The sequence below is a fragment of the Mobula hypostoma genome, chromosome 29 (genome assembly GCF_963921235.1).
Source record: "Mobula hypostoma chromosome 29, sMobHyp1.1, whole genome shotgun sequence".
Taxonomy (NCBI): Eukaryota; Metazoa; Chordata; class Chondrichthyes; order Myliobatiformes; family Myliobatidae; genus Mobula; species Mobula hypostoma.
In genome coordinates this window covers 13,378,320-13,403,090 of record NC_086125.1, presented here as the reverse complement: position 1 = coordinate 13,403,090, position 24,771 = coordinate 13,378,320, and the positions used below count along the sequence as shown (strand labels likewise).

The following is a 24,771-nucleotide window of genomic DNA, read 5'->3' as shown; positions in this document are numbered from 1 at the left end:
AATCTATCCCTGAACCTTGAGGCTCAGTCCCCTCAGTCTAGTCTCACTCATCAGGGGAAACAAATTTCCTGACTGTGTCTTATCTATCCCTTTCAATGGTTCTACCTAATATCAGAGAATGTATACAGTATACAACCTGAAATTCTTAATCTTCACAGATATCCATGGATCAGAAGAAAAACCCCAAAGAATGAATGACAGAAAAATGTTAGAGCTCTGAAGTCCCCCCCCACCCCTCCCAATATACAAGCAGCAGTAAAAGCATCAAGCCTCCCCCTCCCTCACCTGTTTCAGCAAAGAGCATCAGCCTCCCACCACCCACCATGCAAGGAATAGCAAAGATCCCAAAGAGACCATGATCTAAAGTCCATCAGAAATGACTGTTCAGCCTAACAGTTCAATATACCATAGGTTTTCTCTCACTAGCAAGGGAGAGAAAGCTATTGCTCCTGCCACAGCGAGAGGGAGATCAACAGCTCACTGTTTCGATGTTACAGTCTGCAGCCTCGCTTATTTTGACAGCAGCGCACACTGCTGTCTCGATGTTCAAATCTCCCGCGACACTTCGTTCAGCAACAGTGGTGTGGAACTGATTCGTCCGCAGGGCCGCACCCCGAAGGCACCCATCTTCCAGGTCGCTCCTGCAGCTATCGAAAATGCTAGACCGCTCGGCGAGTTCCAAGTGTGGAAACCCACTGCCGTGAAGAATCGCAGTCTGAGTGCAGCTATAGTTCACAGATCATAATTTTATATGCTTTAATAAGATCTCCTGAATTCTAGTGTGTATAGTCCCAGGTAACTCAATCTCTCCTCATAGGTTAACTCCTCATCTCCACAATCAATCTCCTTGGCACAGCCTCCAAAGATAGTATATCTTTTCTCAAACAAGTGGAACAGAACTGCAAGCAGGGCTCCAGGTGCAGCCTCACCAGCGCCCTGTGCAGTTGCAGCATAATTTTCTTGCTCTTAAATTCAATCACTCTACCAATGAAACCAACATTCCATTTACCTTCTTGATATCTAGTTGCACCTACAAACGAACCTTTTGCAATTCATGCGCAAGCACTCCCAAATCTCTCCACAAAATGGTACACTGCAGTCTTTCACCATTTAAATAATAAGCTGATCTTCCCTTTTTAGTTTCAAAATGGATGACCTTGCATTTGCCAGCATTGTACTCCCATCTGCCAGACCCTTGCTCGCTCACTTAACCTATCTATATGTCTCTGCAGACTCTCCGCATCCTCTGCGCAATTTGATCTTCCACTCAATTTAATGCCATCAGCAAACTTAGATACGCTACATTACATCCCCAGTTCCAAATCATGTATTGAGGGCAGTTGCATGACCAGCACTGACCCCCATGGCACTCTGCTCAGCACCGACTGCCAACCTGCAGAATACCCATTTATCCCAACTCTCTGCCTTCTATTGGTTAATCTATCCATGCTCCTACATTACCCCGAATTCCTTTCATCATTATATTATGGACAAGTCTTTTATGTGGCACTATATTGTGCTGCTGAGGGTTGCTAAGAATGATTACCACAAGAAAATGTTACGGAAACTAACCGGTTAGATTGGCTTTACTTCCTAGGAAACACCAAGGGGATGTTGAATATAAAGACATATGAGGCCAGGCAAGGTGAACAAGCCAGGAAGGAAATAGATTATTCCTTAACCTACAGAAAACAGAGGACAACTACAGCTAATCTGTACCCGTGCTCCAACTCTTTAATCTCCAGTGGTATTCTAGTGACAATCCCTTTGATAGAGGCAGACTACTGCCAGGAGCAGCCAGTTTGCTGGATCCACATAATCAACCATTGCTCTGTGACCTACTGAGCATTTTCAATATAATTTGTTCTGTGTGTGGGGCCATCAATGAGATATAATACAGTAGAGTTTTGGTGACGTTTCATGATTAACAGCCAGAGTTTAAGATGAAAGATTCTGAAACAAATTTAATTCCTACCAAGACAGCTGGACAGCTTAATGTACGTAATTAAATACATCTGAAAGGTGGAAAAGAAACTACTGGTCTCATGAAACCACCAGATCCTTGCATCAATCCAGTTGGTTCATCAGTGTCCTGAAGTGCGGAAAATTTGACCATTTCAATTGGTCTATCATTCTGTGACTCCAGACCCTCTACTATGTTTGGCTACTAACTAATTCTTAAACAATAAACATCAGCATTGCCAGCGATGTCCAAACCCCGAGTAAATTTTCCAGTTTGAGGAGAGCCAATTAGTTTGATTTGTGGTGGAAGCTGAACTCAGTTTAGTTTATATTCAGAATTCCAGTCGTGAGAGTGGAGAATGGAAGGAATTTTCACCATCAGCTTCAGCCTCTCGCCTAGAAAGTTTGTGAACTGAGGAAGTGTTACTCAGCGACGTGTTCTTAAGGCGCAGGCTCAAGCTGTCAAATTTGGAGGGACCCTTTAAAGCTTACAGGGACTCCATTAAGATCTAAGATAACCTACTGGATGCTTTTATGCAAAGAGACTACCCATATGGCTGAAGGTTTTCAACGCATGGTGGTGGGGGTGAGTGAAATTATGATACAGGGCAGGCTCCAAAAGAATAGGAAATGCTGGCTATTAAACTGACTGGTTTCTCACTCAGCACAAATAAGCAGCAAATAAAGTAACAGCTTAAAGATGCTCACACTTACCATTACGGCTGTTCTGCTTGATGGTATTCGGAGAGATATGGATAAAACTCTCTGTTAGATAACTGTGTGGAAACGTCACCTCCTTCACTTGTCCTTCAGTACTGAGGACGGACACTTCCAACACTAGGGAGAAAGGGAAGGAAAGATGAGAACTCTGAAAAGGTAGGGGGAAAGGGGGGGGGAGAGGGGAATAATGGGAGGGCTGGGAGGAGGGTGAAATGTAAAAAAGGAGAAATCCAGTAGCTGAATCCAAAACCAAGATGGTGAATGAAGGATACAATGACCCAGTCAACAGCGAGAACACGAGAAAGGCTGATACAATGCCTTCATGATTGGCAACTGAGGAGGGGCTATAAAAGGGAATGTTCCAGAATTTGGGCGGGGAGTGTGGAGGGGGAAACAGGGTACATAAAGATTTCAGAGCAAGATGCACAGAGATTAAATAGATAGTGTGAACAAGATGGTTAAAAGAAATTGTGCAAGATGCAAAGAAATGGCAAGGTTTTTGCTTCCTTTATCAAATGCACAATTCATAATCAGTCAAGTATCATATTCGCTGGAGCGCAGGTTAGGTGAGGTGTGAGCAGGGCTGGTGAAGGAAGGAGGCTATATCTGCAGATGGTGGAACAAAGTGTGTTTGCTTCTTTTATAAATTACTAATTCACAAATATTAAGTCACTGGTAAGGTCAGCATCCATATCCAATGTGGCTGTGACTTGCTTCTTGGAATCCACTAAAAATTTTCCCAACAGTATTAGGAAACAGATTGATATTGCATTTGATACAAATTGTTTGCTGGTCCATTTCAGAGCAGGTTAAAAGTCAACCACATTGCTGCAAGCCCACAATCACAAATAGTCCAGATTGAGTTAAGTGCATCCATCCATGAATCTGATGTGTTGGTGGGACAAAATACTTGTACATTAAAAATAAAAGTCTGCAGATGCTGAAAATCTGAAATATAAACATAAAAATGCTGGGAAAGACTCAGCAAGTCAGGTAGCATCCATGGAAAGAGAAATTGGGTTAATATTTCAAGTCCAAGACATTTCATCAGAATTGGGAAAGGGAGAAGACAACCTGGTTTATACTGCTGAGAAGATGGTAAAGAGATCAGTAGAAAAAGTCAACATCTCTGATAGGATTAATGCAACAGTTAGAACCTCATTATACTTCTTTGTGTTATGCGTTGTTAAGAGTAGAGCAGTGGGACATCCCTAGCAGCCTTTGTTATACCAATGGAAAAGTGAGCCAACAATCACAGGAGTATAATGGGCAGAAATGGCCAGTTCTGACACAAAGAAAGTCACCTAAAGTTGGGAGAATTTAAACAATGAGCCTGAAGGCCATAATACACCCACATGGAAGATGAGACGATGTACAGATAGATCAAAATGGGAGTGGGACGGAGAATTAAGGAGGCAACCTGAAGCTTAGAGTCACTCCCATGTATGCACTGCAGGCATTCCAAAAAGTGGTCACCCAATCTGTGTTTCTTTTTGACAATGTGAAGAAGACACATGATGAACACTGTGGGCACGTGGCCAAGTGGTTAAGGCATTGGACTAGTGACCTGAAGGTCAGAGTTCGAGCCCCAGTCGAGGCAACGTGTTGTGTCCTTGAGCAAGGCACTTAATTGCTCTGCGATGACACTGGTGCCAAGCTGTATGGGTCCTAATGCCCTTGCCTTGGACAACATCGGTGTCGTGGAGAGGGGAGACTTGCAGCATGGGCAACTGCTGGTCTTCCATACAACCTTGCCCAGGCCTGTGCCCTGGAGAGTGAAGACTTTCCAGGTGCAGATCTATAGTCTCGCAAGACTAACAGATGCCTTTACTTTACCTTACAGTACACTGGATTGGAGAAATTGTGCTACTTCATCTGGAAGTACTATTCTGTTTTGTTATGGAAAGTGACGGGATGCTGCAAATTCCATAATTGCATGGAAAAGGAGGAATCATTTGGTGGGGATGGAAGAGCAGAGCACTGATATGCAAAGGACGTGATCGCTTTGAAAAGCTGACAGAGGGATGTTAAGGGAATATGCGGTTAAAAAATATTACTGAAGCTGTCAAAAATTGTTAAGGATGATCTGCTGGAAATGGAACCTGGTGGACTGGAAGGTGAGGACCAAGTCAAGTCTGGAGGGGAGGGGATAAAATCAGTTGGCAGGGAAATGAATAAAATATGTTCATGGGTTCTGTCCACTATGGTAGAGGGGCATCCATGGTTCAGAAAAAACCCTGCATTACTACAGTGAGTCGTACCACAAGATAAAGTAACAGCACCTCATCCTCTGTCCACGTTTTGTATGCTAACTTACAAAAAACTTGTCTTCTCTATTTTTCGGATCTGACGAAAAGTCTTTAGGCACTAGTTCTGCTTCTCGTTCCAGCATTTTCTATTTTTATTTAGGAACTGTGTGTGAGCAATCTGCAGAGAGGGGCGTAGGGAGGAAAGAAATCTGACAGCAAGTCGAGTAACAGGTGACAGGAAAAGTGTGGCAGAATACGTAAGTAGGATTAGTTGGTCACTGGATGCTTTGGATGTCTTTAACTAGACTCGACGTAATCAGTGTGTTTGTTTACTTATCAAGTGAAGAGTCCATTCGGCCCTTCTATCTATAATAGCGACTGAGTGCAATCCTATTAGACTCACTCCTCTCCTCCTATCTTGCCTGTAGCCCATGCATCACCGCTCCTGCGCAAACATTAACTCCTTTGCTCTTTGCCACTAACTTACACCAAGAGGTGTAAGTTACACTAACCAATTGAACTGGCATTAGTTTGGGGGGATTTGAAGATAAGAGGCAAGAATTTCAAGTGACAATAACTAGCTCAAGGAGCTTGAGGAATAGATAATTTGACTTGGGCAAAAAGATCACAGAATATCCAATGAACAGGAATTGAGTTGAAATGATCTGGTATGCATGAAGGAAGAAGGGCATCTGGTAAGAGAAGCAGGGAAGAAGCAGCGAATGAGTAGTAGTTTTGGGTTTGAAATCGAACAAAAAGACAAGGTGATCAAAGTTTTCAAAGACATACTGACCCAGCAAACTTCCAGTGAATACAAAATAAACAATGGGAACTCCAAGAAAGGAAATTATAATCATAGTCATAGAATAGTACAGCACAGTACAGGCCCTTCAGCCCACAATGTTGTGCCGACCCTCAAACCTTGCCTCCCATATAAGCCTCCACCTTAAATTCCTGCATATACCTGTCTAGTAGTCTCTTAAACTTCACTAGTGTATCTGCCTCCACCACTGACTCAGGCAGTGCATTCCACGCACCAACCACTCTCTGAGTAAAAAAAACCTTCCTCTAATATCCCCCTTGAACTTCCCACCCCTTACCTTAAAGCCATGTCTTCTTGTATTGAGCAGTGGTGCCCTGTGGTGCCACTGTGGTACCGAACCATTTGAACTGCCTACTCCCCTCAACCTGCACCAGGACCATAGCCCTCCATACCCCTACCATCCACGTAACTCTTCAAACTTCTCTTCAACATTGAAATTGAGCTTTGTGCACCATTTCCGCTCGCAGTTTGTTCCACACCCTCACGCCTCTCTGAATGGAGAAATTTCCCCACAGGGTTCAAAGACTAGACAAGGGCAGAATAGTTCTGAAATACTGGGATAGTGCACTAACCTAAAGGGCCTATGTGTTAGGGTGTGGATTAACAGAGTCTTACTGAGCCATGGGGACTTCCAGTTAATAGCGTCTAGGCTGAAGGGTGAAAATGAATGATCATATAGGCTCAATGTCAGACAGAAAATTCAGGATTAGTGCCACACACTTTTATAGGGCTGCAAGAAACATCTAAATTGGAGCACGTTAGAAACACTTGGTGTGACAACAGAGTGAGGAAGTAGGTCAGATCCTTAAGACATCTAAATTCTGGGACACAGCACACTAAGAGCCTGGTGCTTTTGTGCATTTGGGGCATACTTACCAACGTTCTGGGTGGTGGCATTGACTCTTGCTGGCTCCTTCAGGTTGTCCGCCAGCAGGAATGCTCCCTCCTCCAAGATGTCCAGTAACATGGTTGCTGTATGAACCTGTTCTGTTGTGTTCATATCTTTCCAGGATTCCAGGGCCTCTGGTCTCAGGAGGTTATCCACAGTCTGTACCACAGCCTGAAACCAAACCACAGCTATCCTTAATAGAACTGGGTCACTAAATCTCCAGGAAAGCCTCTGAGATGGTGGCTAATCTCCAAGCTCGCTGTCACAAGTGAAACTGGAGAGAAAAATTGTGGGAGCATTGAAGAGATTTCTATTTACCATAAACATTTTTCAAAAGCTATAACACATTTGAGAGGATAATAAGTTGTTCAACAGAAAATTACACATTTTAGCTATTATGGGAAATGTAATGGTTATTTTGAACACATCAGCCTCTTACTAACAGTGGTGGAATAACGACAGGTAATTTGCTATGAGTGATATTGGCCAGGGCCCTGGAGACAACACTGTGTAAACATTGTTGTGGAGCCATTGATGCCCACTTGACAGGGCAGATGAGATTTTTGTTCAGTAACTTTTCAGAAGGAAGGCACCCCAGACAGTGCAGTGCCTCCTAAGCACAGCACTCAGATTTAAATTAAACTGGATTTTGAATTAAACTGTAAATGTGGAATTTTAACCCATAAATGACCTACACAAAGGTGACAATGCATTAAGCCTTTACAGGGCTCTGACATGTTTTTTTTCAGTTAAATAATGAAGTTCACTTTATAATTATGGAAACAAAGCCATAACTACAGGAGATCTGACTTTGGCTTTCCCATGGGAGGATGCTGGCACAGCCTGCATGTATTGGCCTAATTTATTCTGATCTCAGAAGGGCCTTTTTAAGTTATGTCCCTGAGCCGTAGAATGAGCTTCCATCCACCACCTTCTGACATTCAAAAAGAGTCATGATGACTTTTTACTGGAGAAGTGAAAATCAAAAAAAAGATACATTACTAGAAAGGCACAGGTTGTGGAAAGAACTAAGCTGAGATCTTCCACACAGTGATACAAGGATTTTTTGAAATAGTCTGTCCCGAGCCTTGTGGCCCATCAGGATGGTGCTTATGCTGGCCTCTGTAAATAAAAGGATTAATCAGGGCTGAACACTGACACAGTTGCACGCTCACGTACCTCGATGTATGCTCTGCAGGTCTTCTCCCGTCTTTGAATCTGTGCCCGTTCCATGCAGGCAGAGAAGGAACAGAATATACTTCATTAAACCACAGAAGCCACCCATCCTAATACTTGCAAGGCACAAGATCCCACTACAGAATAAAATAATACCTTGGAATGTTAACTTTGACCCGATTTTCTTCTAAATTTTCAGTTTTAAGGTCTGATTTGTTGTACTTAAAAAGAGGATCAATGGGAACAGGAGAAGGGTACTCAGTCCCTTAAATATTCCTATCCCACTTAACAGACCAAGATTGATCTGTACCTGATCCATTATCTACTTGTCAAACCTTGTATACCCTTTAACTGATACAAATCAATCTTAATCAAAGCATCAAATCGGCACAGTGCTTGGGGAGAAGACTTCTAGATTGCCACCACACTGTGTGGAAAAACTGATTCCTGGCAAGCCTGGAGTTATATTAATAGAAAGTGCTATCTTGTTTTGGGTTTAAATAAAATTCTTAGCCTACCGTTTTAAAGCCTTTAATCATCTTCCAATCTCAAACAGACACAACCGCAACTTCACCTCACCATAATCACACCCCAAACTTCAGGGTTATACTCATAAATCTGCACATCCTTAGCCAAGGTAGTGTGTTGAGATTAGGGATGTAGAGGGGTGCAGTGAGATGAAACGGGAGTGGGATAAGGGATGGGCATATAAAGTAGGATGAAGTAAGGAGTTAAGCCTACTAACACCCATTTTCCAACAAGGTCCTCAATGCTTTTTATCGCGACTACTTTTCATCCTGCCCCCTTTCTATACCCCTTCAACGCTTGCCTCTCTGATCCATTTTCTCTCTCTGTCCCGATTCATGTTCTCCACAGTCCTGAGCTATAGGACTTCAACATGCCCATTATCCCAGTTAGGACCAAAATCAATAAGGAGCAGTTATTCAAACCTTGCTGTAGCTGCGTCCTGCGGACTCATTCTCACTGGGTTTCAGAGCTTGCAGCTGAGCATCAAGGATATCCAATAGCTGCTCCATCAGTTTCACGGAAGAGCTGACGTCGCCTGCATAGATGGGCCCTCTGGTGTGTTGAGAAAGCTCTTGTGCGATATTACCTGCGTTCTCCCCACTCTTAATCTGCAGAGTAAATCAAAGTGGCCCAAGTCAGCAGAGGAATATCCAAGAGGCGCAAGATCACCGAACTCATACTGCATCTATGGAATTTCATAAACTAGCAGGCTCAGTAACTCTTAGCTTGTATCAGAGACTTGTGCTTGCCAACAGCTCTTGAACTCCCACTAGCTCAGGATCTCAATCCTGCAAGATTTTGAGGACTACGGAAGGAAATTCAATGGAATCCTTCAGTCAGAGTTGGCTTTGGTTCAATAACTTTCCTGATAATTATTTATGTCAATCATGTTGCAAAAAGAGGGAAAAAAAAATTAAGCTGGCCTTATAACAAGATTCTCTCAATGGACCAGCATTCTCAAGAAACAAGTTAAGCTGTTGATAATGTTAAGGCTAGCATGGAAGACCTTGCAACATGGCTACACTGATAACAGTATCTTACAGACTGCAAGAAAGTCACCCTCTGCTTTCTTTCGGTTTGTAATCTGCGTACTCTGTACTCTAACAGTGGATGCAATTTTATGGCAGTGCTCTGTTGACTACCCATTCTGCACTTCTCTATGTGGTGGTCTTCTCAGAACTCTGAAGTTGGTGACAGCAATGATGGAATTGTGGGATGTTGATGCAGTCATGTTCAAGGTCTATGATATGAAGGGGTTTGGTCCAGTTATATTGCTATACAGGTCTGAAGATGATTATAATTTAGTTAACAGTCCAATTCTCTATTCAGTGAGGGATTTGAGGCTAGGAAAAGCACTAAAGAATGAGTTGGGATGTATAATATTTGAAGCTTCATTACTAAATAGAGAATTAATACAAGTAAAGGAAAAGATTTGGGAAAGGGATAAAAAATGATAAAATTAAGTAAATAAGTACATAGGGATGGGATAATTATGTTTGGGGGCAGGAGCAAGCATGAACAAGTTAGGATATAAACACCTACAATGGTTGTTTCATAGGCTTACATACAACATTTTGGACCAGAAGAAATGGTCCAGAAGAGATTTATGGAAACTATTGTTACTATGTTTCTTAACAACTAATACCATTACTTAGCCTAATAGATTAGAATTACCACTGTACATAATTATCTATTTAAGTGTCTAATTTCCTTTTATATCATCTCAATGTGTACTTAAGAATGTATAAATAATTATACTTTTATACATATAAAAAAATGGAAAAGGTTATAAGTGTGGAAAAAGTACATGATACTTGTGAATTCCTTATCCAAATAAAAATAAAATTTAAAAAAAAGCTTCATTACTAGTGTGGTGGCATTTGACTTACGACCTCTCCTTTACTCAGGCAGTAGCAGTCACTGGGCTATCCTACTCTTCTGCAGATTAATCACACTTCAGTCTTCTTTCTTTAATTAACCGCATTTGAAAACGTTGGATGGAATTTGTGGTAAACTGCCCGCAGTTCTATATACATTCACCGTCATTTATCAAGAGGGGAATTTCCACAAAGCAATCCCTGAAGTTGTTGGGAATGTTTGCCAACAATTTCCCAACTGCACTCTCAGTGGGGCCATTGGAAGTTACACAATTCCCCTGCACCTACAGCTGTGAATTCACTTTCGATGAAGGAAACCGAATTTCTTCATTGATTAAGCAAAAAAAAAAATCATCTACAGTATTTGGACATGGACTGGCAATACTCAATTTACTGTCCACCCCTAGTTACCCCAGAATGTAGTTAAGACTCAACCACAGTGGTAAGTCTAGAGTTACATATGGTCAGGATGGTAAATTTCCTTTCCTCAAATACATTAAGAAACCAGATGGATTTTAAGAGCCATCTAGTGGCGTCATGGCCCCTATTACCAATTTTACTTTAAATTCCACATTTACCTAATGTCTAATTTAAATTGCCCATGGTGGGGTTGTTTTTTAGAATTTTGGTTTCATCACATAACTTCACTGCACTAGCACACATTTAGACATTTTTGATTGTTGGAATGTACCTGAATATTTGGCATTTTAGTCATAAATTCTAAACCTTTAAAAATAAATTTTCGAATTTGAACAGGCTTTTTTAAAATACAATTTTAGGATGCTTTGGTAAGTCGAAACATTCCAGTGGTTCGAGACTGAGAGCTGACTGAAGTGCAGTGACATGATTCAACTGCATAAAACTTTCTTAACGGTTATGCAAGTGTTGTTGGTTCTGTTATTTTTTTTCCAGAAGACACATGGTCTTGCTGTTGAGATGGATGAATCTCTGCAATGGATTCTCCTTGAGGAGGGTGTAAGGAAGTTAGTCAGTTGTGAATGTAGGCAGCAGATTGCTAGATACTTACTTTTGCCCATAATCAGCCTGGTTATATATTAATGCTTAAACCTAATTTTTAAATTCCTTTTTAAATACTAAAATCAACCTGCAGTAATGACACAAAATTACTCCATTAGTTTGCTGACATTTGGTGACTTGCGATTTCTAGCTGCAGTGTGTTTGGCAATTTGTATGTATCAGAACAACTTGGCCAGCTAACCTTCTCTATATTAATGTCATGACGTTTCCACCCCTTTGTAAGAACAGTCTGCACTCAGGCATGAACAATGCTAGTTACTCTGTCTGAGATAGCCACGTCCTCTTGGTCCTTCACCAATTAGTGATCTCAACCAATAAAAACCTATCCATCTGAATTTTGACATTTTTATTTGCCTATTTGGGGAAGAGAGTCGGTTATGCTTTGTAACTTCAAAACGTTAATTCAAAATGAAGATGGGAACCTGAAATGCAGGTGTAACTTTGTCTTTACTTTAAGCGAGGCACCTATTTCATGTAGTAGCATGATGATGCATGCAATTAATATATTTTACATATAATCCATAATGAGTTATTTAAACAAATATGAATGCTTAATCAGACAATATACACACACAGAAAATTACTCAAATATTATTGAAATATTAATTCACAACAGGGTCTAGTACTACTTTGGCTCAAGAGGTGTTTCCTTGTATCATTCATGAATGGCCTCATTCTAAATTTTAGAGTTGCCATATTTACACTGTACTCCCTGACTGGAAGGTAGGAGTTTACTAAATCCCCCATTATTTATTCCATCTACTCCAATAACCATCTAAATTACATAACCGCTTTGTGCTTTCACAGAGTGCAAGATCTGTTCATGCAAACCATGCTCATAATTTGAGCTGTTCAGCTCCAGTCTCGCTCTGATGAATTCACAAATAACACATCTTACTGAGGTAGAGGGAACACTAGACAAGGACAATTGGAGAATTATATAACTGTGCCCTAAACTCCCTGACTGCATTTTCCAGACTTTGAAGTGAAGACCATATTTATTCAGTGGTTTTAATTACTCAGCTACTAAGTTTAAGCATTTGTTGACCCCCTACATCTCTCTGCTCAGTTAGAATTACCTTCTGCGCTACTTGGTTTACCCAGGGCGAGGTGCAGTTGCTGAAGTCAGGTCCTCTTGGGTTCCAGAGTCCAAGTGAAACCACGCAGAGGTAGGAGGCTATACCTGCAACATAGAAATGCTTATAGTGGACACATCACAACTTCTTAGGGAGCTGTATAGAACCATTGACAACTTGGTGCTCACTTACTGAACTCCAGCCGATTAGTGGAGGCACTAAAACAAAAATTAAATCTTTGGCAATGAACGCCTAGTTGCATTTTTTGCCTGCTTCTAAACAGTTACTCAAACAACCGTACTTGCCCTTCTGCTGTGTTGATCAGATGTTTGAGGGGAAGCCCTTTCAACGAAACCGAGATGTATTGCTACGCTATATGTCATAGAGAGCGAGCACCAGAGGCATGGTACACTGGCGAAGGTGGGTTTGGTTAAGTTATGAAGATGGTGGATGATCTGTGTGGCAGGGCACGCTGTCAGGACTGGGGCACCTAGTGCCAATAAGCACAGGATTCAAGCACACTATGACAGGCAGTGCAGTGAAGGACAGTCATATGTATACTTGCATGTGCATTTAGACCAAAGATCAATTATTCATCAATAGATTTCTGAACATTAGCAGATCTAAGCAGCACCAAGCTATGCCATTCACTGTTCCAATTTACCAAAGTTGCTGGCTTACCTTTGGTCCCCTTGGGGCACGGACGCTCCACCAGAACTCCCTGCTGTGTCGATGGCCACTTTATTCCTCTGGTCTCCGTCGGTTCACAGTACCTCCGCGGCGAAGGCAGCTGGTTGGATAGAGGTGTCCGACTTGTGAAGGGGAATTTGGGAGTGACGGGGTGCTGCTCCGGGACCAGCTGGTTAATTGCCCCCACCGCGATGGTGGTGAGAGGGGCTTTCCTGGTGGTGGTTGTCGTGGTGACTGTGGTTGGCCTTGCTGCACCTGTGCTGCTTGTGGAAGCCATTGTGGCTTGTGCTACAGAAGAAACATTAATCATTTATTAGCTGTGAAACATCAGGTGAACGCACAGCAAAGAGATATTTTCATAACCCCTTTTACGGGATATGGGTATTACCTGCAAGGTTGGCATTTATTACCTATCCCTTATTGCTCGGAACATGGTGCAGAGCCATCTTTTTAAAGTTCATCTGGTGAAAGTGCTGCCAAAGTACTGATGGGTAAGGAATTTAATGTCTCATTCAAAGGCCGTTCCTCCAACAGTACAGCACTCACTTGAAAATACCTTGGAAAGGCATCTTACATAACTACTACCTTTACAAACAGCTCTATAAGCATTTTATTCTGAAGTCTATTATGAGAAGAGGCTACTAGGCAGACAGAGAAAAAGATTCAAGGATGTGCTGAAGGATTTCTAGAAATACAACATCGTTCTGACTTTCAGGAATCTCTACCTCATGGTCACTCAATGTAGAGAAGCAGCAGCATTATGGACTTTATCGAAAACCTGGAGGTCATGCATTGGCAATACACAGCAACCTGTGCAAGCAGGAGGAGACGTCCATCTGACAAATTACCCATGCACCTACACCTGCCACTTCCTGACCTACCCGAGAAACAGTCGGCAGCCCCACATTGGCCTAATTAGTCACCTTAGAACCCACTAAACTCACAGGTTATCCTCAATCAGTGAAGTATTTTTAACCCCTTCACGATCCTTCATGCATTACAGGCCCACAAGAAAAATCTTGAAAAGCCCACAAAAATCAGTGTGTAGCCTTGCTTGAATGAAATTAATCCCGATCTAGCAAGTTTGACTAAAGTTCTTCCTTCATTTATGAAAGTGAATCACTCCTAGAAAATTCTGAGAAGTGAAATTTTGAAATTAAGAGGACAATGTTGGTTTTTTGGCACAGTGCCATCTTACACCTGTAAAGCAGTCGTCAATTCATTCCTGTCAGTGATAGATTTTTTAAAATCAAAAGATGTAACCCAAAGAGTTAATGATTCAGAAGATCATGTTTGTAAATCAAGGACTTATTATTCTCTACCATGTTGACAGCTGAAATTCTCAGGTATGTTTAGAAAGCAACCACTGATAAATCCCAGAGTCTGCAAAAATCTTGAATTTTCATCCGTGCTGGAGCAGAGGACACTTTATTAAGCAGACTACTGATTACACAAGGCAAGAAAAAAGGAGTTGCCATTGGATCATGTTTCTTTTCTAATCGGAATTTGGCTAAACACTGGCACAAAAGATTGCTTTACATCCAGCAAATTTTCCTGATCTTTTGCGTCAAGTAATGTTAGAAGTGGTTCCACCCGCAAAATTAGTCATGCCTCCTAATATAATTCATCACCCTGGGGAGTATCTACTAATTCCCTCCATTTTGCTTTGATGCAAGGATACTTGTTGGCACATTTCAAAAGCTTTTGAATGTAGTTTAAAATGGATTACCAATCAGATTAGTGTGTAAAGTATCTAGAAACGGGTTTTCTGTTGTTTACATATTGTTTCCAGTTGTTTTAAATCAGAATACAGCTATGACTGGTGAAATTACTTATTTAGATTATAAACCAATTTTCTGCTGTTCTGCTGTACAATCTTTAAACATGTTAAATGCCATCCTTTAAAGTATAAAGACATTTCTTCCATCATGCTTTGTAGGCAGGTCCTGGGGATATTGTATTTTATGGATACATAAAGGAAGTTGAATGGCAACTTGCTGAGGAAACTCTTCTGCATATTAGAGCACTTTATTTATTTAGAGATACAGCACAGTACAGGCCCTCCCAGCCGTGTCATCCTGCAAACCACTGATATAACACTAGTTTAATCATGGCACAATTTACATGGACCAATTAACCTACTAGCCTTCAGACTGTGGTAGGGAACCACAGCACCCAGAGGAAATCCACGCACACACAGGAAGGAACAAATAAACTTGCTTACAGAGGATTCCAGAACTGAATTTCAAACTCCAATGTCCTGAGCTATAATAGTGTCACGCTAACTGCTACACTACCATGGCACCCGAAGAGCCAGACTTCTGACTATTTCCTTATTTGGAAATGAGGGGCAGAATTTCTCAATATGCTATAAACACGTCCTCACCATTCCTAAACCTCCACCGCTCATCTGTTTTAGATGCGGTACTGCCCAGAGGAAGAACTTCCAGGTGGCTTCTGAGACCGAAGGAGTTGGGATTCCAGACACAAGAGAAGTGAACACTAGAGGGTGGTTTAACCAAGGTTTAGAAGATGACGAAGAGTATGACTGTTAGATCACGCTTGGCTTTGATGGACACAGCATGAAATTTAGGTTGGAACTTAGTCTGCAAATTCCAGTTGCGCCCACCTAATGATTGAGAGCCAACCAAAGAAAAAAAATGTGTTTCATGTCAGAATAGAGCTCAACCTCATGCTCACAAAGCTTCATTCCTTCAGTCATCTGTTCTATTCTCACTACCCTCTGTTTCAGGTTGTCTGGTCCTTCCAACTCCAATCATTCCCTTTCTACATTTTTGACAATGTTACAGAGAGATTCTCAGTATGGTCTGATGACGATGCTGTTCAATACTGAATGAACAAGAAACCTTCATTCAAAATGCCTTTTCTCTTCCATCATTTTCAGAAATATTTGGTTGCTTCAAAAAATCTAAAAAATGTGTGAGCAGAATACAACAGAATATATGGAATGACATTAGTGTGACTAGAACAGAAATATGGCAATAGGCTTGAGACAATGAAATCTATGCAAAGGGACTGGACTAAGGTTAACAACAATGGTAAGGAATCTCCAGTGATGCATTCTGCTGGTCACCATAAATGAGCCATTACTCAGGGATACAGATATACTTATCAACTTAATTTCTGGTTCGGGCTGTCTAGTACCTGAAGTAGACTAGATGTTTAGAGGTGGAGAAGCTAGCCTTGCACAGCAGTAATTGAATCAACAAATGGCATCCAAACATGGGAGAATATGTATTTGTATCTACAGCTTTTTCATTTTAATTTTGTGTTTTTAGGTAGTTTTCCAGATTACTTCTCCTCAGGAAGAAACAGACAGCATCACCAATGAAAGAGAATATCTTCTGACAAATTTGGTGATAGATAGGACCGTCTGAGATGGTGAAATGGCAACAGATGTTCTACCCTTTGTCTTGCAGCACTGTAGGAGGGGTTGCAGCTGCAAAGACGACAAGAGTGGTCATCTCAATCCAGTCTGACAACATCTGATGATCAATCCCCAAACAGCTGCGAGATTCCGTCTAACCAGTCAACCATTGGGCTTGTATTAGAGATTAGAAATAAAATTCGGTGAACCTGAGAAGAACCTTCTCTTAACAGAATTCACCAACTTTACGCGGGATCAGTAGATGTACTTGATGGTCATATGGTGGTTAAAGGGCCTATGTGTGTAGGGCATGGTTCTATGAAGTTAGACACACAGAGCAGCTTAATCTCATTTAAACTGTGCCATTTCACACTATCAGGTAAATTACTTCAGTTTCATCCATCGTCCGCCTCCACCATCTCTGCTACCCAGACTAAGTTATTGCTCTTCTTCTTTGTTCTAATGAAAGGACCTGCACCTGAAATATTTACAGTTCCTCTTCACTGCTGTCTGACCTGCTGCGTTTGTCCAGCATTTTCTGTTTGTACTTCAAGAAAGCGCAGTGTTGAATTAAACTTAGAACGGATTTGCAGTTAGTTGATTTCATCCATGCCAGCTTTGTGGAACAGAAGAAAGAACATAACATGGGATACCAAAGCAAAGTCAAGCTGCCCAGGTTTTGTTCCAGCAGTTTTCCCCTCACATGTCATCAGGACTGCGATGAAGAAATGCAGGCAGATTCACACTGTGATTCTGTTGTAGTTAGTATTCTGTTATGGACTTATTGAGTATACCCGCAAGACAATGGACCTCAAGGTTGTATATGGTGACATACATGTACTTTGATAATAAAATTACTTTGAACATTGTGAAGACACTTCCACAAGGTATTTCCATATTAAATTAAAACATGACTGCTGTCTTGTATTCAAACAACAACTTTGATGTGAAATGCTAGCTGGAAGGAAAACTAAGGGAACTTGAAGATGCATAAGCAGGTCTAATTAATGTCACGTCTTTTAAGGGCTTTGCTACACCCCTCTGGAGTAGCTGGACAATAAAGACATCTATGTTAGAGCTTGACTGGTGGGGTGGAGATGCATCTCTACCAAAGGAGGTGTAAGGCACCCTTTCCCTCTGCTAGTCTACAGATCACGTTTGGGCAAGGTGTAGCACCTGGTTAGCCCCTCCACCCCTGCCCCCCTCGGATCAGGGTCACGTGAAGCCATTCGAGCAGGTGTTGGATGGTCATATCACTGGTGTACATCACGTCCTGATTATGCAACCACTGATGTCAGGCAGACAATCTCTGAAGAGTATTAATAATGGCTGGAGTCAACTGTCTTGTAGAGACGATGCCCAGAAGGTAATGGTAAACCATTTCTATAGAAAATTTTCCCAAGAAAAATCACGGTCAAGACAATGATTGCCCATATCATACATTTGAAATGGTACAGAATGAATGGAATGAATGAATGTTAGCGTATTGCATATTGATACAGCTCAGCCTTCAGTACCACAATTCCAAGCAAAACTCATCTCCAAACTCAGAGACCTGGGAGTCAAAATTTTCCTCTGCAACTGGATCCTGCAACTTCTTAATCAATAGACCACAGTTAGCAAAAATAGGCAATAACATGTCCAGCACAACTGTTCTTAACAATGGCACCCTACACGGCTGTGATATCATTCTACACTCTACTGATCGTGTACTTTTGACTGTGTGGCCAGATTCTGCTCTAACTCCAATTAAAAGTTTACAGATGATATCACTACAGTGGGCCATATCACAAATAACAATGATTCAGAGTACAGGAAGGAAATAGGGAGCATAGTAATGTAGTGTGTCATGACAACAATCTTTCCATCAATGTCTGCAAAATAAATGGTCACTGACTTCAGGAAGGGGAGGTGGGTGGTGCATGTGCTCTTATTTTCATCAACAGTTCTGAAATTAATAGGGCTCTCGGGGATAGAGCATTCTGAAGATTCACCAAAAAATCGAAGTACCTTTATTATCAAAGTATGTATGCAGTATACAACCCTGAATTTCATCTTCCCACCATCCTCTACATGAAGAACTACCTCTTTATCTGGACCTTAAATGGCCTCCTCTTATTGTATAATGGTGACCCTTGTTTTAGGCTCCACAATCAGTGGAAACAATCTCTTTGCATCCATCTTACTGAGCCATGTAAGAAATCTGTAAGTTTCAAAGAGATTTCTCATTCTTGTAAACTCTAGAGAATGCAGGATTAATATACTTAAAGAAAATGCTGAAATCTCCATAGATCAGGCAGCATTTGTAGAGAAAGAGCTGATACTCATAAGGGTGTTTCACCTGAAATCTTTCAGCATTTCCTGTTTTTATTTCAGCCTTTCAGCATCTGCAGTTTTTTTTTGTAATGTTCATGAAATATACTGGATTTTGTGGGGGGCGTGGATGTGAGAAAAAGGCAGCATGTTGGTAAAGAACTATTCAAATCCAAGGTGGACTTTTTCTAATGAATCCTTGAAGAATTAGGCAGAGCAGAGTTGGTATCTCGGGAAAACAGTGCCAGCCTGGAACATCATCCAAATTCAGGACATGTACGCACAATGTTCACGGTACAGGAATGATTGTTTATCTGAAGATAGATTATAAAATTATTTTTTATTCATTTGGCTGTCCCTTCCACAGCCTACAGTCCATGAACACTGTTCGCAACTCACTGGATTAGACAGCACAGAACTGCTCCTGCACTCTTATGACATGGAGGTGAAACCTTGAATTATTTAGCCATTAAATTCCACCTCTCTCAGGCAGCAATATACTGTAGTGAATTATTCATTCCATAGCTGGGGTTATTTTACTTCCAGTGAAGAGGCCTACATGCAACGGTTTTGCATTCTGAAGGCATTGCACTGCCAAAGCTCCATCTGTTTTAACCTTTTTTTGCTGGATGGTTGCCACAGTAACTGAAGGAACCTGATCACAGCCAAGTTCTATTCAAGAAAGTGACTGCTGTTAGCTCAGCAACCAGGTCCCAGCGAGGTCTGCTACATGTAGGGACTGCGATGGAAAATCTATCTTTCACCTGGTGCAAAGAATGTAGACTGCTTGATTGGCATTCTCTGTTGGGACTTAAACCAAAGTAACATCCACTCCATTATTGAAACGGTGAGGCTGGATGAACTATTTTCAAAGGAGGCATTGCATCAGTTCACCAAGCCAAACCTGATGCCATCTCCTCCTCACAAAACCCCCAAAGAAACCAGCGCTCGCAATCTCTCACCATCTCGTGTAAGATTCTGTCTTGAACACAAACCATCATGAATGCTGAGTGAAAGACCTGCAAAGCTTGTAAAAGTATCTTTGGTGAAAGGAACAAGCTCAGGGATTTTAGGGATAAGAGAGAGAGAGAAAGCATAGGAATCTGGAGGAGAACAGAGTGGAAAGATAGAGATTGGAAGGGAGGAAAAATGGGCAAAGGCAGATGGGAGGAAGGCAAGCAGGATCAGCAAGGGTAGGATGGGGTTACATGGAGAACAAAGGGAAGGATGGGAAGGGTAAGAGAGTGAAAGAACAGGATTAAAGAGGAAGGCAAAAAGTGAACAGTAGAACAGATAGAATAGGGGCAATGATTGAAGATGTGCAGAAAGATCTCAGAATCAGAATTAATATCACTGTCATATATTGTGAAACTTGTTTTGCTGCAGTAGTGCATTGCAATACATAATAAGTCATAAATTATAATAAGGAATATTGAGGTAGTGTACACGGGTTCTTTGTCCATTGAGAAATCTGATGGTGGAGGGGAAAAAGCTGTTCCTAAAATGTTGAGTGAGTGTCTTCAGACTCCTGTACCTCCTCCTTCATGCTAGAAATGAGAAGAGGGCATGACCTGGGTGATGGGTGTCCTTAATGATGGATGCTACCTCTTTGAGGCATTGCCTTTTGAAGATGTTCTTGCTGGGAAGGGCAGTGCCCGTGGCGGAGCTGGCTGAGTTTGCAACTCTCTGCAGCTTTTTCGGATCCTGTGCAATGGCCTCTCCATACCAGAAGGTGATACAACCAGTAAGAATGCTTTCTGCGGTACATCTGTAGGAAGTTACAAGATTCTTTGGTGGCATACCGCGTCTCCTCAAACTCCGACTGAAATATTGTTGCCGTTGTGCCTCCTTTGTAATTGCATCAATGTATTAGGTCCAGGGAAGATCTTCAGAGATGTAAACAACCCCAGGAACTTGAAACTGCTCACCGAGATGTGTGGAGAACTAGTAATGGACAATTAGTTGGAGTTTTGCCTAAACCCAAGGACCAATATTGAAAGCTGAAGAGGATCCACAACCATTTCTGTAGCATTGTGTAGAAGGACTTCTGAAATGCTATATGTGAACCCAGGAACATCTGCAATGCAGCTCTCAGCTGCACAGGTACTAGTACTATGGAAGCATCTTGCAAAGACTTAAACTACGACCTTACTATTCTTGGATCACAACACTGATGAATTTTGATGGCTGGGATAGATACTACTCACAGGTCAGTGGACTTATTGACTGAATGCCCCGTGTCAAGTCAAAACATCGTCTGCATTTCTATAATGCCTTTTACAACATCAGAGCATCCAAGTGCTTCACAGTCATTAAACAACCAATTAGGAAACATCCTTGTAATGACTAGTAATTACCTAGAGGGATGTTATTTCAAGAATAAATTTTGGGTGTCGTACCATCCTTTTTTCCCATAATATTAGCACAAGATCGACACAGTAGCAGAAAAGCCTCAAAACAGACACTGCATCTTAAAGAGAGTCCCTGCAAAGTACAGCACTTTCCCACTACTACAACAGGAGTGTCAGCTTGTATTGCATACTCAAATCCCTGGAGTTGGAATTATTGAGAAAAACAATATAACAATGTCTGTTAAGACCATTTGACTAGCAGTTCAGCTAATTGTAAGATCCCGGTGAAATTCTGAAACTGCAAAATTTACGTGCCTGAAGGGGGTAAAAAAAAAACAGAGTAAATTTGATAGCAGAGATCCAGATCTAAGAGAGGTCTTCAGGGAAGCAATCTGATTTACCCAGAATAAAACTAAATCTAAGGATGAGCTAAATGGGGATTCACTTAGTTTTGTTCATATTGCTTGAAGAATTAAAGTCAATCGGGCTGCCAGAATCACTTCTCCTGCTTAGTACCATTGAAAAGATTACATTTTAACTCTTCATCCAGAAGACTACAGTATTGACAATGCTTTCCTGCACTGAACAGGTAGCTACGTCCTGAAAGAGCTTGCTGAGTCACATTTGTGGAACAGAGGTTGCCAGATCTAAAGTATTTTCCTGTGGAATTCTCTGAAGATTGAATAAACGTCTAAGCTCAAAGTAAATTTATTATCCAAGCACATATGTATATATATCCACATACAAACCTGAGATTCATTTCCTTGTGGGCATTCACAGTACAAAGAAATACAATAGAATTTACAAGGATGTTGCCTGGATTGGAGAGCATGTCTTATGAGAATAGGTTGAGTGAACTCGGCCTTTTCTCTTTGGAGCGACAGAGGATAAGAGGTGACCTGATAGAGGTGTATAAGATAATGAGAGGCATTGATCGTGTGGATAGTCAGAGGCCTTTTCCCAGGGCTGAAATGGCTAGCATGAGAAGGCAAAGTTTTAAGGTGCTTGGAAGTAGGTACAGAGGAGATGTCAGGGGCAAGTTTTTTACGCAGAGAGTGGTGAGTGCGTGGAATGGGCTGCCGGCGGTGGTGGTGGAGGCATAAACGATAGGGTCTTTTAAGAGACTCCTAGATCGATACATGGAGCTTAGAAAAATAGAGGGCTATAGGTAACCCTAGGTAGTTCTAAGGGAGGGACATGTTTGGCACAGTTTTGTGGGCCGAAGGGCCTGTATTGTGCTATACGTTTTCTATGTTTCTATGTTTCTAAAGGGTGAGAAACAACTAATGTGCAAAAGAAAACAGACTGCAAATACATAAAAAATCACTGAATAAATAATACTGAGAACATGAGTTGTAGAGTCCTTGAAAATGAGTCTATGTTGTGGGGAGTGAAGTAATCCCCTCTAGTTCAGGAGCCTGATGGTTGAAGGGTAGTAACTGTTCCTGAAACTGGTGGTGTGGTACCCAAGCCTCCTGTACCTTCTTCCTGATGGTGACAGCAAGAAGAGAGCAGGGCATGGATGGTGGGGGTGCTTGATGATGGATGCTGTTTATTATGGCAGTGTTCCTTGTAGATGTGCTCAGCAGTGGGGAGGGTTTCTCCTGTGATGGACCTTTACCTAACAGGGTTCTATAAAATCAATTTTCTGTTTTGTTTCCCCTTTCACATCCAATTTCATTATTGTCTTTAAGGTCATGAATATAGAGAAGCTCAACTAGATTGTCTGCATCAACAGTGTGGCCTCAGGAGCAAACTGAGCGCACTGATGAGCTTCAAAACCATCAGCAAAGCTCAGGTCACAAGTAAATGTGACCTGAGATTTCTCATTTTCGAATGACTAAGAGGTAGGGACCTCGAATCGCATTTCAAAACTTCAGCGAATTGCAGAAAGAGAAAATAGGAGCAAGAGTAGGCCATTCAATTCTTCGTGCTTACTCCATTATTCAATACATTGATGGCTGATCCTCTATATTAATACCATATTCTTGTCTTCTTCCCATACCCTTGATGCCTTTTATGTCTAGAAATATATCGAAGCCTCTCCAAATATATTCCGGGACTTGGGAGTCTATGGCCTTCTGCGTTAGAGAATTAGACAGGTTTATCAACCTCAGTGAAGCAGTATCACATCTCAGTGCTAAATCTTCGGCCCTGTAACCTGAGATTGTGAATCCTTGTGCTAGATACCCCAGGGTGGGAAAACATCCTCCCTGCATCCAGTCTGTCGAGTCCTGTCAGAATTCAAATCTAAACTTCCAGATGACGTGATGTAGTGGTTAAGAAAATTTGAGGCCTGCGCTTCGTGCTTGCTGCTGCCTCATGGTTCTAACAACTGAGGTTCGATACAAACTCCAGTGTTCATTGTGTGGCATTTGATCAAGTGATTTTATAGGTTTCCCCACACATCCTCCATTTTCCTGCCACATCTCAAAACATGTTGGTTAGTATTGGTACATTATTGTCACACGTATGAAGGTACAATGAGAAGTTTGTCTAGCATGCTGAGCGTAAAGATCAAATCATTACACAGTGCATTGGGGTAGAACAGGGTCAAACAATAACAATACAGAATGCAGTGCAAAAGCTACAAAGAAAATGCAGTGCAGGTAAACAATAAAATCCAAGGCAGATAATGAGAAGATTTGGAGAGCTATCAGGATGCATCATGATTTGAAAAAGGATCTAGTGCTTTCCCGACATATATGACAAATAAACTCGTCTTGGGCTTCCTGCTGGTGACAGGTATTGATTTTAAGTGACGTTTTGATGACAAATTCTGCCATCTTCATCAAAGATGATGCCTGGACCTGTCTAGTCTGGTGGTATTTATAACCCCATCATTCGTCCCTTCTGATTGGTTAGTCCTCATCCAATCAGTTTTCCGCTGTCTCACCTGGTTTACAATCAAATTCCAGTTCTTACTTGGAGGAAGACCTTCGTCTTTGTTAAAACGCTTTTCTTCTAGTTTTATTTCAATGGCTTCCTTCACCAGGTGGTCTGAAAGTTTGTCATCAAAACGTCAGTTAAAATCAATACCTGTACCCATTGGAAGCCCAAGAAGAGTTTACTCACATCATGATTTGTTTGGCAACTGCTCTGAAAGTGACTGCAAGAAACTGTAAGGAGTTGTGGACACAGCTCATCACATCACAAAACCAGCCTCCCCTCTACTTCCTATTCCTATTCCAATATGTCAGTCCACGGCCTCCTCTACTGCTGTGATGAAGCTACACTCAGGTTGGAGGGAGCAACACTGTATATTCCGTCTGGGTAGACCCCCAACCTGATAGCATGAACATGGATTTCTCAAACTTCCAGTAATACGACCTCCCTCACCTTCACCATTCCCCATTCCCGTTTCCCTCTCTCACCTTAGCTCCTTACCTGCCCATCACCTCTCTCGGGTGCTCCTCCCCCTTCCCTTTTCTCATGGTCTTCTACTCCCTTCCCCATCCTCTAGCCCTTTATCTCTTTCACCAATCAAATTCCCAGCTCTTTGCTTCCCCATCCCTTCCTCCTGGTTTCACCCATTACCTGCTACCTTGTACTTCCTTCCCCCTCCCCCCACCTTCGTCCTCTGACTTCTCCCCTTCCTTTCCAGTCCTGAGAAAATGCCTCAGCCCATTCACTCTTTTCCATAGATGGTGCCTGGCCTGCTGAGTTCCTCCAGCAGTCTGTGTGTGCTGCT

The 24,771-nt window shown here is 41.8% G+C and overlaps 1 protein-coding gene across 11 annotated transcripts in view; it reads right to left on the bottom strand.

Moving 5' to 3' along the window:
• The window catches only part of LOC134339494 (adhesion G protein-coupled receptor L1-like), a 666,897-nt gene that overhangs the window by 112,336 nt on the left and 529,790 nt on the right, over positions 1 to 24,771 (bottom strand). For 7 of the 11 annotated variants that reach the window (XM_063036065.1, XM_063036054.1, XM_063036056.1 and 4 more), the window contains 6 exons: positions 13,020 to 13,316; positions 12,342 to 12,445; positions 8,770 to 8,955; positions 7,823 to 7,861; positions 6,631 to 6,814; positions 2,677 to 2,799 (listed from right to left, as the gene is read on the bottom strand). In XM_063036065.1, coding sequence (XP_062892135.1) covers positions 2,677 to 2,799; positions 6,631 to 6,814; positions 7,823 to 7,861; positions 8,770 to 8,955; positions 12,342 to 12,445; positions 13,020 to 13,316 — 933 coding nt within the window. The remainder of the gene's footprint in view (positions 1 to 2,676; positions 2,800 to 6,630; positions 6,815 to 7,822; positions 7,862 to 8,769; positions 8,956 to 12,341; positions 12,446 to 13,019; positions 13,317 to 24,771) is intronic. The other 4 variants (XM_063036058.1, XM_063036061.1, XM_063036060.1 and 1 more) reach the window with 1 other exon arrangement.